The sequence below is a fragment of the Lygodium microphyllum genome, chromosome 21, assembly GCF_053477565.2.
Source record: "Lygodium microphyllum isolate KBCC chromosome 21, Lygodium_microphyllum_v1.1.10, whole genome shotgun sequence".
NCBI lineage: Eukaryota > Viridiplantae > Streptophyta > Polypodiopsida > Schizaeales > Lygodiaceae > Lygodium > Lygodium microphyllum.
Genome location: NC_141155.1, coordinates 125,482,280 through 125,500,250, shown reverse-complemented (window position 1 = coordinate 125,500,250; position 17,971 = coordinate 125,482,280). Strand labels below are relative to the sequence as shown.

The window sequence follows — 17,971 nt, the reverse complement described above, 5'->3', positions numbered from 1 at the left end:
CTTACTAGTTGTGATTAAGGGTTCTTATGAGGATATTATCAATGTGAATCTATGCTATCCTCATTTATGGCAATATGTTAAGGTGTTAAAACTTTCCGAGAATATGTGCATATTTATCAATAGTGTTGTACAAGATTATGGTTTCAATAGTTGGATTCAAGGAATAGGGGATCAAGTGGGCATTAAAGATGATTATGACAAGTTGCATATTCCATATAGTATGGTGTAGGAAATATAATGTATTAAAGCATTGGGTAATAGTATGTATCACCATGTGTTTATTGTGATAGACTTTATCCTAGAACTCAAAAACAACAAGGTCCTTTAAAAGCTAATTATGCTTGCTTTTATCATGCTTGCATCCATTATGCTAGAACATGTTTCAGACATCATACCATACTTGCATCACAAAATATAAAGATTGAGCCTTACCCTTGCTATTTTTTAAATCGTGGTGCTTTTTGCTAGCAATTAGTTCTCAATAAGAATATACTAGCACTATGTGCTTAGATGGGTCATTAAGGTGCATGTTAAGCAATGGTGCTTAAACCCTCCCCTAAAACTCCTTCATCACTAACTATACATATGAAATATTATTAGAAGAAACTTGCAACTATCTAAAAATGCTTGAGTAGCAATAATTAAGGCTCTTCCAACTTATGACTTAGGTTGTCACTTTTAGGAGCAAAGGAAAGGTGTCATAAAGTACCCTTCAATTGCAAAAAATGCTCTACACACCACATTTTGCCTGCTTTTGATTATTGTATCCATCTACATAGCCAATGAACCTTTGTCCAATACCTTTGAGATTGGTGTCTAGCATATATGAATGTCAAGCGTGCTATGGAAACTACATTGGACTTTATTTGATATAGCAATATTTAGGTTAAGTACAATTTTAGCATTATAAGAAAAGTCATGCTATTTTTGCATAAACCATGATACAACTCGTTTCCTTTTTTGTTTTCAATGTGCGAATATCTTAGTAAACACATCCATAACATTTCACTCTCAGTCTCTAAATTTCTATTTAAGTAGGTATTTTGGGATATGCAACTACTATGCAACCATGAATATGGTCTATAACTACTAACTTGTAATGTCCCCATTACTTAGTTTATTTTAATGTGTGTATAGATTCCAAAGAAAATTGATTTATGTTGCACATTTTTAAAAACTAGCTCTAATTATGAAACTGACTCTCATTATATATGAAGATAATAATAATAATTATTGAGATATTATATGCCAGTTCATGGAAGAAAGACTTGGGAGACCTCCCAAGACTAGCTTATTAAAACTATGTTTGTAGTATAAGAACAACAAAAAGAACTAGCCTAGTGGATAGTCACTTGGCAGTTAAGTGTACTTGGGTGACGACACTACCGGGATGGATGACCTACCGAGAAGTTTTTTCTACAACTAGTGGGAGCTTCTCACGCGCAGCCAACGACACCAACGAAGCCTTTGTAGCCTGTTACCAAGTATGCCAAGGCCAAGATGCCAAGGTCTATGCCTTGGTCACCACCTTAGAGTGACAGCTGCTCGATGACATGCCACACAGTGCTTGCCCATAGATTCGTAAATATTTATCTTCGTGCTACAAAAATGGAGCTCCATCTCTAACATCATCAAAGTGCTAAAAGAAAGTGTTCTCACTTTGTCATCGATAATGTCATCGAAAAACACTAAAAAGCAAGTATCCTCTCTTTTTACCCCCCAAAAATGCAAAACTATAAATTGAGGGATTGGGGATGACCAGGGAAGAGCGATAAGAGCAATCTTAATGAGGACGAGATGCTGATCGAGGACTCTATTCTACGAGACGAAGAGACATCATTCCATTCAACCCAAGGAAGGGGATACGCTTAAGATCTCTCATCCTCTTCTACTCTAATCCAAGAAGAGAAGACATTGAAGAACTTTATCCTATTCTATCAGTCCGGTTAGAGAAGAGAAGACACTAAAGAACTTTATCCTATTCTATCAATTCGTTTAGTAGTCATACCTCTACTCTCGTCCCTATTCCGTCTACCATAGAGAGAGAAGTATTGCTCTCCATGCGGCAAGAAGAACCATTTGCGAGGCCTATATCATTGAATCCCACAATATCCATCATCATCATCGAGAGTCTTACACCCTTGCCAACCGGTATTACTGCCATGTTCTTCTTCTTCTATGAATCATATTTTTGTCATGGCCCCCAAAAAAAAGAATTAAAAAGTGAAAATCGTGAATGACCCTACTAACGTGGAAGCAACAGTTGGAGTTGCGAGCACTGAAGTCACTAATAGAGTCACAGGCGCAGATAACAACCCTTTACCAATCGCAATACCACAGGTTTTTCTAAAAATTTCTATCCAAATTCAATAGAAATAAGATAAGTCTCTTGATCTTAGAGTATTCACTTGGTAAATTATTAGAACATCTTATAGGCTAGAAATTGTTAGGGAAACTATGAAAACCTGAAACTCAAGAGAAATCATGAGGAATTTTGATGTTAACCCCATAGAAAAGAAGACTAGTGAATTCAAGACAAATTTACTAAGAACGAAACCCTGAAGAAACTAGCCAAGGATATAGTTTTAATCTAGAAGCTCTAATAGAAGATTTAAAAAAAAAAAACGAAAATAACTCTAAGTTAAAGAAACTGACTTAAGGATAAGAAACTTGGTTATAAGAATAAACCTTAAATTGGGAAGTTAGAGACCCCAAAATCTAGAAACTCTTAGTTAAATTCCAAGGGGAAGAGTTCATTATGTGAAATTCAAGTATCGATAGCTACTAAAATAGTCATCACTTGAAAGTTGCATGATTGATTGAAGTCATAGCTGCTTGAAGTCATCAATCTTGTTTGTGATTTTCTAGATTAGATCTTGATTGAATTAAGTATTAGAATAGATAAAAATTGAGGAGCCCTATACCTCCCCCAAGGATAGGTATTGAATCCCCATATCAAGAGGTGATGTTTTTACTGCACCGGCTCCAATGGCGAGAGGTCTCCCAGGAGGGATTGTATTAAGTAGGAGGTGGATAGGGTGCCAGGGGTGCTCTAGCTAGTAAATCCTTTACACACCTAGGAACTACTTGGTCCCTTGTATGGCCCAAGTTCTACTTGGGACACCTAAAAACGCTAGCTATAGGTGGATTTGATCTTGGTGACGAGCAGATGTATCGAATGAGGCAACACGTGAAATTGTAATTTTTCTCTTGTATGGGTGGGAGAACACATATTATGGAACATAATCAATGAATTTGTTTTATTTTGATTGTATGTCCGTGAATAAATTACGCAAACGAACAATTGTGCATAAAATGATTCTTTTTTCATTAACGAAGCTATTTTTATATGTTTCATGTAATGTGGTAGGTAATTAGATAACTAAGAACTTCCATAGAGGAAAGTAGGTGGATGGCTTAGTTAGCAGAGAGGTTTCCTGAAAAACAAACTCCAGAAAGAAACTCTAGGAATGACCGATTCGCTGACTTACCTAAGGTTTGGTCTCATAACCCAAACTGTAAATTATCTTAGGGGAAAGGTATGGCGGGTGTGCCAGAGCACTACGAGGGATTTCATAACTCCTTAGTTTGCTACTGCAAAAAAATGTTGTACTCCATGAACCAAGGGTAATGGTAGTTGCTCCTTCTAGACAAGAAGCCTCTCGAAGGACACCTCTGGATGTGAGCTAGTTGTTGATAGGTGATGGTTAGGTAAATTAGGAACCTTCAGGTTAGCGGTCCTCTGTGGGTAACGGCAAGACGCTCCCCCTGCGGGGTAGACCTAGGGTTAACTAGCCATACAAAATCTGATCATTCTGGTTAGAGTACGGATGGTGACGGCTGGAAGGTAAACTCTGGGCAACTACTAAAACGTTACTCATAATGTAATAAAGGCGGGTACATTACATAACTGGCATTTTGGCAACTTTGCAACAACTTTGCACTATGACCAATAAACGATGCAATCGAATGGTAAGTTTTTGTTACTTTCATGGTGCCATTGCATGGTTTCTCTCTCTCTCTCTCTCTCTCTCTCTCTACTATTATTTGCATGAGAACCAAACAATGTAACTCCCTATAAACAAAAATATAGCAAAGCAAGAATACTAAAATATAACACCAATTTTTGGATATCAACAATAATATATAGTTTCAAATGTATCCAAGCAATGTAGAAGAGCTCCAATGTCAATGAAAAAGAAGAAACTCTCTAATTTAGCTAATTAAAATGGATCTTTCTCTTTCTTGTAGAAGGTTTTGAAATATTTTGATCTCACTACCTAACATGGGTGGTGAAGCTACAATATGCTATTGTGTTGGCACTATGAATGATGTGCCAGTCTATTCCCTCCTTCTTGAACCTACAATTAAAGAAAAACACAATGTAGAATAAACACCATTAGATTAGACTTAACAAAGATAATACAAAACTAACAAAGTTCATTACATTGTATGCACATTACAAAATAAGCATAGCTAGCCCTACATTCTTGGACCACTTTGTAGGAGCTATGTGACCTTGTTGTACAATGACAAAGCATCCCAAATCCATACTTTCACACTTGTTCTAACCCATGGTTATTTTATCTACATGAGATCATTTATATTTGTGGGTTTGGTTAGGTGTAGCCAAGTGAACACGAAAACATTGAATACACCCTATGTGTGAGATCTCAATAAATAGGGGAAACATAATGTCTATATTGTCATCAAACTCCACATGCTCAACGACTCTAGCTATAGTCTGTCTTACAATAGCATGCTTACTAACAATATGCAAAGTACATTCTAGATGTTTTTGATACTCATAAGCTAGATAAGCCATAAGTCGGAGTAGGCACCTGCAAAAGTCAAGCAAATACATAAGAAAGAGAGACATCCACAATTTAAAAACCATTTTTCAAACACATTATAAACAATATCTTAAAAATATGAGAGGCAAGTGATTGTAAGGCAATATCGATAAATATTTATCTTAGGAAAAACATTTCATATCATTGCACTTTATAAAGTACATCCTTATACACACAATGTTTGTAGGAGTGACATTTTTGGCCTCTACACTTTCTTCTAGTAAGACTTTCACACCAAATGACACTTTTTATACTTGAAAATGCTCTATATAACTGACCATGAGTAAACACTGATGCTTTTAAATAAAGGCTAGCAACCCACAAAGTCTAGCCTTAAAATGGCTAGGAATGAATGTGATCCTAAGAATAACAACTGTTTCCCCTATATTTGTCCCTATAATTATTTTTGTATTTATTAGCTTACTGTAAATAGCCTTGCATATCAATCTTATGCCATCACACAAATGTTTTTCTTGGATTCAGGTTTCTAAGGAGAAATATAGGTGCATCAATCTTCTTCAATAAGGGGGGAATCCACCTCTAAGATCCAATGTATCCAAGTACTCTACAAAGTACAAAAATGAATTGTTATCCTTCTCTATAATGAAATTCACACTATTTCTATAACTTCTCCTAGAATCAATTGCAATGCACAATGATTTACTACTTTACGAATATAAAATTTAATGTTTAAAATATTTATTGGAAGTTTCAAAAATCTTACAATGTATGAAAAATATGTATAATAAAGTTTTGAAACCAATTTAAAAAATCAATGAACTAGTTGTGTAAATTTCATTGTACCACGGCTTTGCCTTGTTGGCTCATTGTGGCCTTGGTTTGAAATCAATTGCAAACTAGGAGGCCATTGGGTAGAAGGGCCAATAGATTGCCATCTACAAAGAGGCGGGGATGCTTTTCCTCCATGGAAGCTCAAATGGTGATTTGTTGCACTCAGCCCAAGTGTGTAGACCCCCTTGACATCCACCCCAAAAAAGAGAAACTTGATGATTGATAGACTTGCATGAGCAATTGAAGTGAAAAAAGGAAAACCCGGTGTTGAGAAGAAGCCTTCTAAAATGTGACGAAGAGGAGCACAGAAAATTGATGGCGGGCAACCAATCAAGACTTGCTATTGTTTCGATGCTAGCAACTAAGCCAAATGACCTTCGTCACATAATTGGCCCTCCAATGTTGCTTAGAATCAACAAATTTTCGGTCCTTGCTGCTTTATAGGGCCATATACTTAAGGAACGTGACAAATATGCCACATTGCCACCAGTTGGGCCCCGTTTGCGATCCGGACTCCGATGGGGAGTCGGGAGTCCGAAGGTATCATAAAGTCCACACTAAATCATGAGGCGACGATTATTCTCAGGTGGTCTTAAAAATGTGACGGGGCTGGCGGCTGACATGGATACCATTGGTTGGTTTGTAAGCAAGGAACCAGTAGTCGCTCTGTGTCTGAACGCACACCGTGACAAGCCCCTCCTCCCCGTCCCCCTTCTCTCTGTGTCTGAACGCGCACCGCCAAGCCCCCCCCGCCCCGCCTTGCGACCTGTCTGGTGCGATCAGGTATTTGCGCGACGACCAATGTAGCTCCCTTTCTTTGATTCTACCAGAGCATTTCAATTATCGACAGTTTTTTTACGAATAATCCGTGCCATCCACGCTCCCTTACAGCTTTCAATCGATTCCTTCCTTTCATCCTAGCAGGGAATTTCCATTATCGATCGCATTTCTCGAATAATCAGTTCCATTCAGCTTCCAATCGTTTATTTCAATGGCCTGCTCCTTCGCTCTCAAGCAGCTGGCATCTCACGCAGCCCCAGACAACCTTGCCTCTGCCTTCAGCACCTCAAACGGCAGGCTCTCGCCCGCAGAATCGGCTGACAGGAGACAACTCAGCTTATCAAGAGGACAAATATTCCACCATTGCAGCACTACAAGGCGGAAATGGTGTCGGCAAAGGAGGTTTCCTCCTGTTTGCGCTGTTGCAGCAGAGCCTTTGGAGCTGAATCCAGAACTGAAATCTGGCCGGGATGAATCATTCTCATTTGTGCTGGACGTTGAAGGGATGATGTGCGGCGGCTGTGCAGCGCGTGTGCGAAATGTGCTTAAATCAGAGCCTCATGTGGAATCTGTAGCTGTGAACATGCTAACTGAGACTGCAGCAATCCGTCTTGTCGGCTCACCAGGTAGTCTGCAGGACAAAATAGGTTTGGCTGACGGCCTGGCAGTGCGGCTCACAGAATGTGGTTTCCCTTCCAAGAGGCGGATTGCAGCTGGTGGTAGCAGCACAGAGAACAAGATATCTGATCTGGCCAAGAAAAGAGAAGCTGCTCTGAAGAAAAGCACAGGCCGTGTGGCATTTGCCTGGACTCTTGTTGCATTGTGCTGTGGAACACATGCGACTCATTGGCTGCACTCTCTTGGGTTTCATTTTGCAGCACATGGTATGCAATTCTATACAGGCCTTTCTTGATAGGGGACTTACAGTTTTGATCAATAGCTGTTTCCCTTCTTGCCTGGCACATATGCTCTTAAAATCCGAAATATGATGAATTTAAACTGGTAACTGTCAGAGGTTTGTGGCAGTTTACAGTGGGGAACTGGAAGTGTTTCCATTCTGGAAATTGTGGTTTGTAGAGGGGTGTTACAAATGTCACTTGGTGCTACAACCAATAAACTTTTGTGGTTCTGGGCCGTGTTGTTTGTTCTCTTTATATGGAAATGTCTATGTCCACAACAATTTTTTCTCATTTTGGTTCTATTGGAGGCAAAGTACAGGAAGGTTGGATCCTTTATCACCTTATGCCATCTTCTAAGTCAACAGAAGGTCTTGATGTTGAGAGTTGACAATATCAATGAGCTCATTCCTGTGGAAAATGTCTACCCAATCCCGACTCACTCATTATTGGCATCAAGACTATCTCAACCTCCTTTGTGTAACATTGCTTTTGTGCCACATTGGATGCTTTGTGATGCCCAACAATCTTAATGGCACATGGCAACGATATAGTTGCTTGTGCAAGGTAAGGTTGATAACATTTGTGTCACCCCCAAATTCTCCAGCATTTGCCTATGCATTGCACATCTGCAAGAAGCTAAGCAAAATCCAAACAAAGTGACCAGAGAGTCAATTTGTTGACCTCTTGTTAGTCAAAGAGACCAATTTCTTGTCAATTTAGAGTACGAGTAGACAAGTTTACCTCCTGCTCAAGAGATCAGAGTGAACATTTTTATAATTCATGCTTATATGATGCATCAGCATCTCCTAGATTGTGACCCACGTAGTGATATATTGATTGTTTTCAAAATACCAAGATGAAGTTTCAAGCTTCTCTTTTATCAATTGTATTAATTATTGGCTCTAGTTTGCTCTTTTCATGATAAATGTTTCCATTTGGCATGCTCGCTAAGAGCAGTTACCTTCTAACAACATGAATCATAAAATTTTAAAGTCCATAGTGTGGAGATATACTAGGTTTTACACTAAGAAAATGCAAAATTTAAGAACACGACTAAAACACAATAGCTCAGACAAAGATGCAAACAATGCCAAGACACAAAAATATGGAAGAGTGGAATTTGATGAAACTGAATGAATGCTGAATGTAAATGAGTGAGCGTACACAATGCTCAAGGGCAAAGCAATCCAACAGCCAATGACTCTCGTGGGAGTTGGTCAAGGGAGATATTAATGTTTGTCATCCACTGACTGGAGACGGATCCCTGGTGAAGCAACCATTAGTTGGAGTAGAGGCCAATGAAGAAAAGTATTGAAAATGCAAAAACAACTTGATGTACATGAAAACACAGATCAAATTAACATCGAAAAGTGCTGAAAACTGAAAACACAGCAATTGGCAATTGAAGTGTGTAAAGAAATACCCTAACATGAAAACACAAATAAAAGCCAATGACAAAGCATAAACTCAACATAGAACATAGTTAGGGTTAGGGTAACTCAAAGACAATGAACACATTGAATGAAAAAGTGAATGAGTACTGAATATACAATGCTCATTCAGCAATCTAACAATGTAGTGAATGAATACTAATCTTGAACTCTCGTGTCTTGAGGAGTGAGGCAGAGGTAATGAGCTGGAGAGTGTGTTGTACTCGTGATGGATCCCGAATCGTAGCAAGGTAGTCTCCAAGATGTTGGACATTAGCAAATGCATCAAAGGATGATGCCGGATCAATGTTGAGAGACATGCAGAGGAGAGAGAAAACCAAGGAATCGCAGCCATTGATGATGATGTGACAGACTAAGAGTAGCAAAACATATGGCAGCCGCACCTCATCTATACTTTTATACAGGTGCACAGATTCCAGAGAGGGACGTCCCTGACGCATCGACTTCAGTCTGGCGGAATCAAATCCTGGAGCTGGGATTGACATCCAAGTTCATGCTGAGCTGGTTATCTGACAGAGAGCGGGAGGCTTTCGTCTGGAGCTCACATGAGGGGACACTTTGGCGGTCTAGCCAAAGGCAGGGAATCCGTGGTCACCTATGTTCAGAGGCATTTTTGACAGGATGGTCTTGTATGCTACTGCGAGACATTGGTGATGGATACAGAGACATGCTATGATCTTCTCTATTTTCAGGTGTTTGGTACGATCGACATCGACATCAGGTTCTCTCCGAGGCACCTTGGTGGTGGCTTGATCACCCACTGCTTGGGTATCCATTGTTCTACTTGGTGGTTCTATGTTGTATAGTTTCTGATCCCTTTTCATTGTACTATTATATTGTATCAGATCACTCATGATCTGAGAGAGGGTGTTAGCAGAGTATTTGTCAGCTCATGTGTGAGTCTGAGCTTGATCTGGGCTGGGCATTTTTATTAGGTATTTTAGGTATTTTTCTGGTGTGGCATTTTATGCCATTGGGGCATTTTATGCACCAGTCGGCCAGCATTAAATGCTGTCCGACCAGCATTATTGCTCCCCACTTTTTCAGCCTATTTATACTCAGTGGCTCCTCCTCAGTCAGTCACTTCATTTCACCATCTGCAGACTCTGTGGACAGAGGAGCCAGTGCCAGTGCCCACGCAGCCAGTGACTCACTGTTGTATGTGACTGTCTCGTGTTCAGATATATGGATTCCATTTCCCGTGCATACATCTGAGTTCTCATCTGTATTGTGTTCTTTTCTTTTCTCTTTTTGTCTTGTGTTTCAGCAGTTTATTTCAGCACATGTTTATGCTTCCACCGCTGCTCCACTTCTGACAGAATACTGTCAAGAATAGAAACAACCAAATTTAGTAAGCACACTCAGAGTACAGAACTTACTATTTTTAGGATGACATCCCTATTTTTTAGGACTAGCATTTTTAGGCTAATTCGAGGCTCCTAAAATTTAGGGACCCCCCCAATATGGGTGTCATATGAAAGCTTTTTCCGTGTACATCGCAAAAATGATATCCGAATCTTCATGTGACTTTCCTATGCAAAGAAATGTGCATTTCAAGCTTTCAGCCCACACATGCACATTATACAAGCATTTCATGATCATGCCATCTTGTTGATTGTAACTGTCTGTTCTGGTGGATCTAGCCCACACTTCAAGGCATCAATCCTTTCTGTGTGCGAGTCTAACCCTGATATGCGTGAGTTCTAGTCACAAGTGCCCAATCGGGCCATATAGGTGGAAGTGTGAACTATCTTTTCTCTAACCCACCGCGTGGGTCCACCATAACCTGTGACCACTCATCAGTGGCCAGCTCCAATGCACTTTTCTTTATATCTAACCAGTGCAAAGGAAATAAATTTAATAAATCATTATATAGACAAATTAATGAAAAAGGATACAAATTCTGTTTCTATAGAGTTGTGACAGACCGCCCATCAGAGATAACATTATAGGACTCCTACTTAGAGAGGGACAATATGATGGTGGACTTACATAGCTCTTCTAATTCAGCCCAATCCTCTACATCAATAGGTTCGGGCTTGATACCCTTATGTTTCAAAGGGCTAACTTTCATTTTCTGCACTAAAACTTGCTAGATTTGGACCCTCTAGTAGCTGTAGTTAGTGTTATCCATCTTGGCAATATTAGAGATAGCACTATCACTGGAGTCACCAGCCATAATGAAGACAAACAAGTGCACAAATTGTCAAAGCAAGCTGTTGTAATTACTACAAACAGCTCTAAAACCACTACTAAATCAAGCTGAAAAACAAGGGATATTAAACAAGTAATGAACTATCTACAAACTCAATGCAAAGAACTGCCAAATGGAGGTGATTGCTCACATAAACAGTGCAGTAAATTGCAATCATAGCATGCTAAAAATGAAGTATAATAGTAAGAAATCAATGCCAAAGATGAGCAATCACTGATATAAGATAAATTGCAACTGCTAGGGAATAGCTCCAACTAGCAGTGAGTGAATATGCAACTAGCACCAAGAACTATCAAAGAATCAGTGTGTCAAACTGAGATACATCACATAGGCATAACCATCATGCATAGAGTGGGTCTCACAGGTAACAGGAATAGACCGACTAAAGGCACAACGGACTGAGCAATGTAACGGAAGCTCAATACATAACCAACCAAGATGCATACACCATTGACAACATCGTGACAAAGATAGGTGATGCCTCAATTGGAATGTTAGATCAGCCTACTAAGCATCAACTGCGTACATAAAGCATGACAAGAGTATGTACATGTTACCAAGTTCCACAGTCTCATTGGAAGACCATCAAGCCTAATTACATAACCAAATGCTCAATGTAATATCCAAGTGTCAAGTAGTGGCTCCCACTAGAACAAAAGTTGAATGTCAGACGAGCAAACAAAGCTTAAAACATCATGTGGAAGGCATCCATACAACCAAGATCCAAGTAGCATATATCCGGGAGCATTCGGCCCATGTAACTTGCAAAGCTCTTACTAGAGCATCAAGTAGCCATACATAACGGTCAATGATAGATATTGTCAATAATCAAAGTTCCAATCTCAGCTCAGAAGCAAGCCAGAAGCACAACAAAGTATGTAACATGAACCATAAGCATCAATATATTAACCCAAGTAGTCGGTAAGCACTTGAGAAGCAATAGGCATGTATTCCACTAACCAAATGAGCTTTAGCCCTGGTTATTACAGCAATGAAAAACCTTTGTAAAATTGGGCAAAAGGGTGCTCAAATCTGTCCCATAGCATTCCAATACATTGGCATAACATCCCCAGATGATTAAGCATCAAATATATATCCCGAGAAGCAAAAGTGACCTCGAGACAATGAATGAAGTGTTGTTTTGAATTGTATGACAGCAAACTGTCACAAAGTGTGAATCAATGGCTGATCCTGGGAGCTTCAAATGAGGTAGAGTGTTGAATACAATATTAAGTGAATGCCCAAGAGTGCTCAAGGGCTCAGGAACTGGAGATGAGGAGCAAACTGATTAGAGAAGGGGAGCAGCAAATAGGCTCAATTCACGTTGAATTGCGGGCCATTCTTGTTGCCTCTGCTGAGTAATGGGCTAAGGGTGGGTGAAGTAAATATGGTAGATATATGGAGAGGTTAAAAACATGTGTAAATAGTAAGCTAGACAAGCTAAGCAAGCAAGGGAGACTACCATGTGCAATGCCATGAATATGGTGGATCCAGAGTTGACCACTCCAAAGATTGAAAAGGGATAAATATGCATAGAAGCATGTTTACAAGAACAAAATGGCATGCATGGGTAATGCAAGGGAAAATGCAATGATGTCATGCTCAAGCAAAGTGCAATGCAAATGTTACCATTGGATAGTGCTTTTGTAAGGGAATTGTTTGCTTGTCCAATGCCCTTTTACAATCACATCATCCTGATAGTGTGGATGAGAATACAAGAGTACAAAATATCAAATGTTTGAATCAAAGATTGCAAAACCATCTTGTCACCACTAAGACTAGAAAGCTGCTCCCTCTCAAACTAGAAGGGAAAGCTAGAAGGTTGCACTCTCTTTCTGTCAAGTTAAAGAAGTAGGGGAAGGTTATACCCAAGTCAATCCTGGGTAGAATATATTGCAACAATAGTTGATTCACCGCTTTGGTCAATATGTCTGCATAGTTATCAGATGATTGTACAAACTCTAGGTATATACTACCTAGCTTGACCTTCTCTTTGGTGAAGTGGAAGTGGACTCCCACTTGCCGTGTCCATGGTGTGATGATTGGATTGCCCACAAGGGCAATGACACTCTAGTTGTTGCAGTAGATAATGGTAGGAGAGTCATATGGGAGATGAAATGCCATTAGTAGACTTCTCTGGTGGATGGCCTCAGTGATACCATCAAACAATGCCCAGTACTTAGCCTTGGCCGTGGAAGCTGCCACCGTCTCTTGTTTATGGCTTGACCAAGCAATGGGAGCTATGCCCAAGGTAAAGAGGAAGCCATTGTGGGAATGTTAGGTGTTGAGGTCTCCTTGCCCAATTTGAATTAGTATAGCCTTGCAAACATAAACCAGGACCATAAGTCAAACCATAAGTATCGGTACATCTAACATATCTCAAAAGTCAAACACATAAACAAGCAATCCAATGTGACATGCAAGATGTAATGAAATACTAACTAAGTAGATTGACTGAGTAAGCTTAATTTGGCCAATATGAATCAACCAAAGAAATTCCCCTACTATAGATCTATGGGTGTGCTCACTAAAGGGCTCTTCTAGGGTATCTTTAGACAAGTGGATAGTGGGATTAAGTGGTGTGCCTATAGGCCGCTTTGATCAGAGTAATACTGGTCCACTAGCTGAAGAGCATACTTCTACCATGACACAAAAATACTTCCCCTAGATTGAATGACCTCCATTTCCAAAAAATAAGATAACTTGGCTATGTCTGCAAACCATAGGGTTATAGTTTCTACTAGAAAAAGGGAAGCTTCAAGGAGATTTGGGTCATCCTTCTGCTCTTTGTCGCTTTGAGGGATTCGTGATAGATAATTAGCCATGACATGGATGCAACCAGGCTCAACAACCACTTCAAAGTCGAACTCCTAAAAAAGAAGGAGCCATCTCATCATTCTTCCCTTCACATATGCTTCGTTCATTAAGAAGGACATGCCTCATGGTCCACATAGAATTTGAAACGCATTGAGAGTAGTAGGTAGTGTTGAAACTTCTCTAAGGTGGCAAACACCATTGCCAAGCACTCAAGCTTTGTCAGTGTATAGTTCTGTTTTCTTGATTAGTTATTTTTTGGCTTGCATAATAGATAGGTTGATCTAACACATGGAATTCCTTCGTCCAATTAGGAGGCTGCAAGATGGGTGCTTCAATCAGACACTGCTTTAAAGTATTGAAGGACTTGTCACACTCATCTGTCCAGATAAACTCCACATCTTTCCTCAGGAGCTTATGCAAGGGGTTACCTTTGTCACAAAGTGTGCAATAAACTGTATGTAATAGCCCACATGGCTGAGGAATCCCCTTAATTATCTAAGGTTGGTTATGTTGTTAAAGCTACAATCTTCTTGATCTTGGTAGGATCTGTTGCTATTCCTTGTGTTAGGACAATGTGGCCCAAAAGAACTCCTAAAGAGACTCTGAGATACATTTGTTAGAGTTAAGGGAGATCCAATATTCTCAACATTTGTCAAAGCAGTGTTCTAGGTTTTCCCAATGCTCACAGATTAGACTATAGACATAAAAGCCATCTAGGTATACCTCAATGAAATCATGCAAATGATTTTGAAATGCGGCTATCATCACTCATTGGAATCTAGCATGGGCATTGCAGAGTCCAAATGACATCACTCAATAAGTATAAGTCTCCCAGTCTGTGGTGAAGGTTGTCTTGGATTAATCTTCTTTTGTGATCTAGACTTGGTTGTATCTATTGAATCCATCCAAGAGGGAATAAAGCTCATGGCCTGCTACTGTGTTCAACAATTGGTCTTTGGAAGGAATAGAAAAATGATCCATCTTAGTCTTGGAGTTGATCTTTTGAAAGTCCACACATATTTGTAGCTTTCCATTTTTCTTGGGTACTACCATGATGGGCAAAATCCATTTACTATTGGCCACTAGATAGATAAACTCAGCTTCAAGGAGCTTCAGTAATTTAGCTTTCACTAGGGCGGAGTAATTTGGATTCATGTGTCTGTGGCTTTGCCTCACAGGTTTTGCATGAGGCTCTAGGTCGATGTGATTCTGGCACACCGTGGGATCAATCCCCTTTAGATCTTTATATAACCATGCAAATATATCTAAGTTCTCTTTCAAAAGGTCACGCAAGACTGATAGCTCTTCTTTTAGAAGACTAATACCCACCTTCAGGTGACGTTTAGTACCATCAACATCCATGAAAGCTGATTGCTTTTCACCTTCCACTTCGTAGATGAAAGTACCATGGACTGCTTTTGGATATAGATCCGACTCCTTCAAGGGAGTGGTCTTCTCTTATGATGCGCCACTGAAACCGACTTTCTCCTTCAATGAGGGCTAGGCTGACTTTTGCAATGGCAACAAAATCAGAGCTAATAATCAACAAATCATCTACATAACGTAGGATATAGTTGACCCCCTCTAAAGTGATACGTACATATGAGTTCGGGTCATAAGGGGTAGAATGTATCCATGAGTTCGAAGGAACTTATCTTTCCTCTAGAACCAAGACCGTGGTGCTTGCTTTAGCCCATAAAGAGCTTTCCACAAGCGAAAGACCTTATCTTTCTAGTTAGCAAAAGAAAACCTAGGGGACTGCTCCACATAGACTTCCTCCTCCAAATGACCATTTAGAAAGGCACTTTGACATCAATCTGATAGATTGGCCAACCGTGGTAAATGACTAGCGTAACCAATAAAAGGAATGATGTCAATTGTGTAGTAGGAGCAAAGGTTTCTTCATAGTCAATGCCTTGCTTTTGTCGAAACCCTTGCACTACAAGGCGAGCCTTGTATTTGTCTAAAGTTCCATTAGCTTCTAGATTTGTTAAAAAAAATCCTCTTTGTTCCGATGACTTTCTTGTGACTCGGACAATCCATCAGGGTCCAAGCTTCATTTCGGTTGATACTTTCTAGCTTCTTTTCCGTGGCCTCTTGCCGTTGGGGGTGCTAAAGAGCATCCTACTAACTATCCAACTCAAAATGCGCTATATAATCAATTGTAAGCAATGATGCAAATGGGGCTTGAGGGGCAAGCCAAGTAGATCTTCTAGGGCCCGCTGGAGTGGAATTTGGTGGAAGGATCCTTGAATGTTGCATGGTCTGCTAGGAGCAGTGAGGTGATGGGTCTCGCGGAGGGGGCTTAGGAGCTGAAGAATTTGTAGGTGGGTCGTGGGTCAGGAGCGAGAAGAAGGCCTGGTTTAGTAGGCACTATCTATGATGCTATAGGATGAGGAATCTGTTGAGAGTCTGGTGTAGAAGATTGCACTATATCCCTCTCGGCGAAACCTATATCTCTCTCCTAACAATCATCTTGTTCGTCTAAGGACCAAACAAATGGTAAGCTTTCGCTTCAAAGGAATAACCTATAAAGATCAAGAGATCATCTTGGGGAGTGAGCTTTCCTATGCGATCATTAAGAGTGTGTGTGTAGACATGACACTTGAAGACTCTAAAGTGGGACACTATAGGTCGATCAACAAAGAATGCCTCATAAGGGAGTCTGCTAAGGGACATCCGCGGTCGGGGCATCAATGGAGGATGTACACCAAAGTATTAACAATCTTCATTCATAGATGATTAGGGAGCTTTGCTGGTAGCAATATAGAGCGGGCCATGTTTATGACTTTTGAGTTTCTATTCTCTACGACCCCATTCTATGAGGGGGAGTTAGTAGAGGTGAGCTGGTGGGAGATGCCATGCTCTTGAAGTACTCAAGAGAACTTGTGGTAGGTAAACTCACCATCATTATGACTCCTCACACAACCAATATGATGTCTAGTCTGGCTATGAACCAGTAGTATCCAAGAAGAAAAATATGTGAAAGTATCTGACTTATGCTTGAGAGAGTACACTCACATGTATCTAAAGAAATATGTCCACAATTAAAAAGAAATAAAGCGTGCCATTCAAGGCGGTAGTGGGTGTTGGTTCACATAGATCAATGTGAATCAATCTCAAAGTAGCCTGAGCCCTATGAGTGGAGTGTTGTGGAAATGAGGTATGGTGTTGTTTCTCAAGTTGATAGGCTTTATGGATATCTCAAGATAGCTTTAGGCGTGGAAGGCACTTCACCATTTGTCGGCATGATAGCTTACAAAGAGAATCATATCTGAGATGTCCTAAGCGAAAATATTAGAGAAGCTTAGTGTTTGTGGGCTCTCGTGCAATGGCTAATGCCTAGGAGTGATGGAACTTAGAGCCCTTGGCTGTTGGCTCGGAAAGACATTGTGTCATGTGGTACAGGCTACTAGGTTGTGCCTCATTATGAGCAATCACTAAACCACCCTGAGAGTCAAGCACCTCCATTGTGGTTGATGTAAAGAAGACCACTGTCCCAATTAGCAAAGCTATTGAGTGGATAATAAGTTTATGGCAAGCTAGGGGACATGGTATACATAATCTAATGTAGCACAATCCATGCCTTGGCAAGTGGAAAAATTGATGTGATCGTGAGCCTGAATCTTGATCGAGGAGCTATTCCCAACTTGGACTCTCTTAGCTGCAGGGGCTTGGGAGATGAAGATGTCTTTTATGGGGTGTATATGATGAGTAGCTCCATTGTTCACAATCCAAGGAGTAGTTGAAGTACTCGGCTGTGACAAGTGGGTCTCTACAGTCACCTTATCGGGAGGCAACTTAAAGATGTGGATGAGACTCGCATGCTCAAATGTCTCTATGGAGATGATGTGGGTCTCTGCAGACTAGTAAGACAAGCCCTGTGGTGTTGAGAATGTTGTCGCGACCGTGATGGCTAACCGGTGGCAGTGTGAGTCAGACCTCTCCATTGCCCTTGAGATTGGTTGCCACCACCCTGTCTCCCCAGTTGGGGGTTGCGCGACTGAGGGGTGGGGGTTTGGGACTTCGGTTTTGGCTATGTGTCTCTAGCCTTTGATCGACACTTGTCGTCAAAATGGCCAGCCTTTTGACAATGTTGCCAATATCTATTTTCCTTAGGTACATTTTGCCACGTGGGTTAGAGAGATAACTGGGTGTTCCCTT

General features: G+C 40.4%; 1 protein-coding gene across 2 annotated transcripts in view; it reads left to right on the top strand.

Annotated features, from left to right (window-relative positions):
• The first annotated feature begins 6,242 nt into the window (after positions 1 to 6,242).
• LOC148018520 (copper-transporting ATPase PAA2, chloroplastic) overlaps positions 6,243 to 17,971 on the top strand; it is a 124,212-nt gene continuing 112,483 nt past the window's right edge. The window contains exons 1-2 of one of the 2 annotated variants that reach the window (XM_087661821.1): positions 6,243 to 6,428; positions 6,570 to 7,309. In XM_087661821.1, the coding sequence (XP_087517947.1) occupies positions 6,637 to 7,309 (673 nt within the window). In that variant the 5' untranslated portion in view covers positions 6,243 to 6,428; positions 6,570 to 6,636. Of the gene's footprint in view, positions 6,429 to 6,536; positions 7,310 to 17,971 lie in introns of both variants that reach the window. The other variant, XM_087661822.1, reaches the window with a different exon arrangement.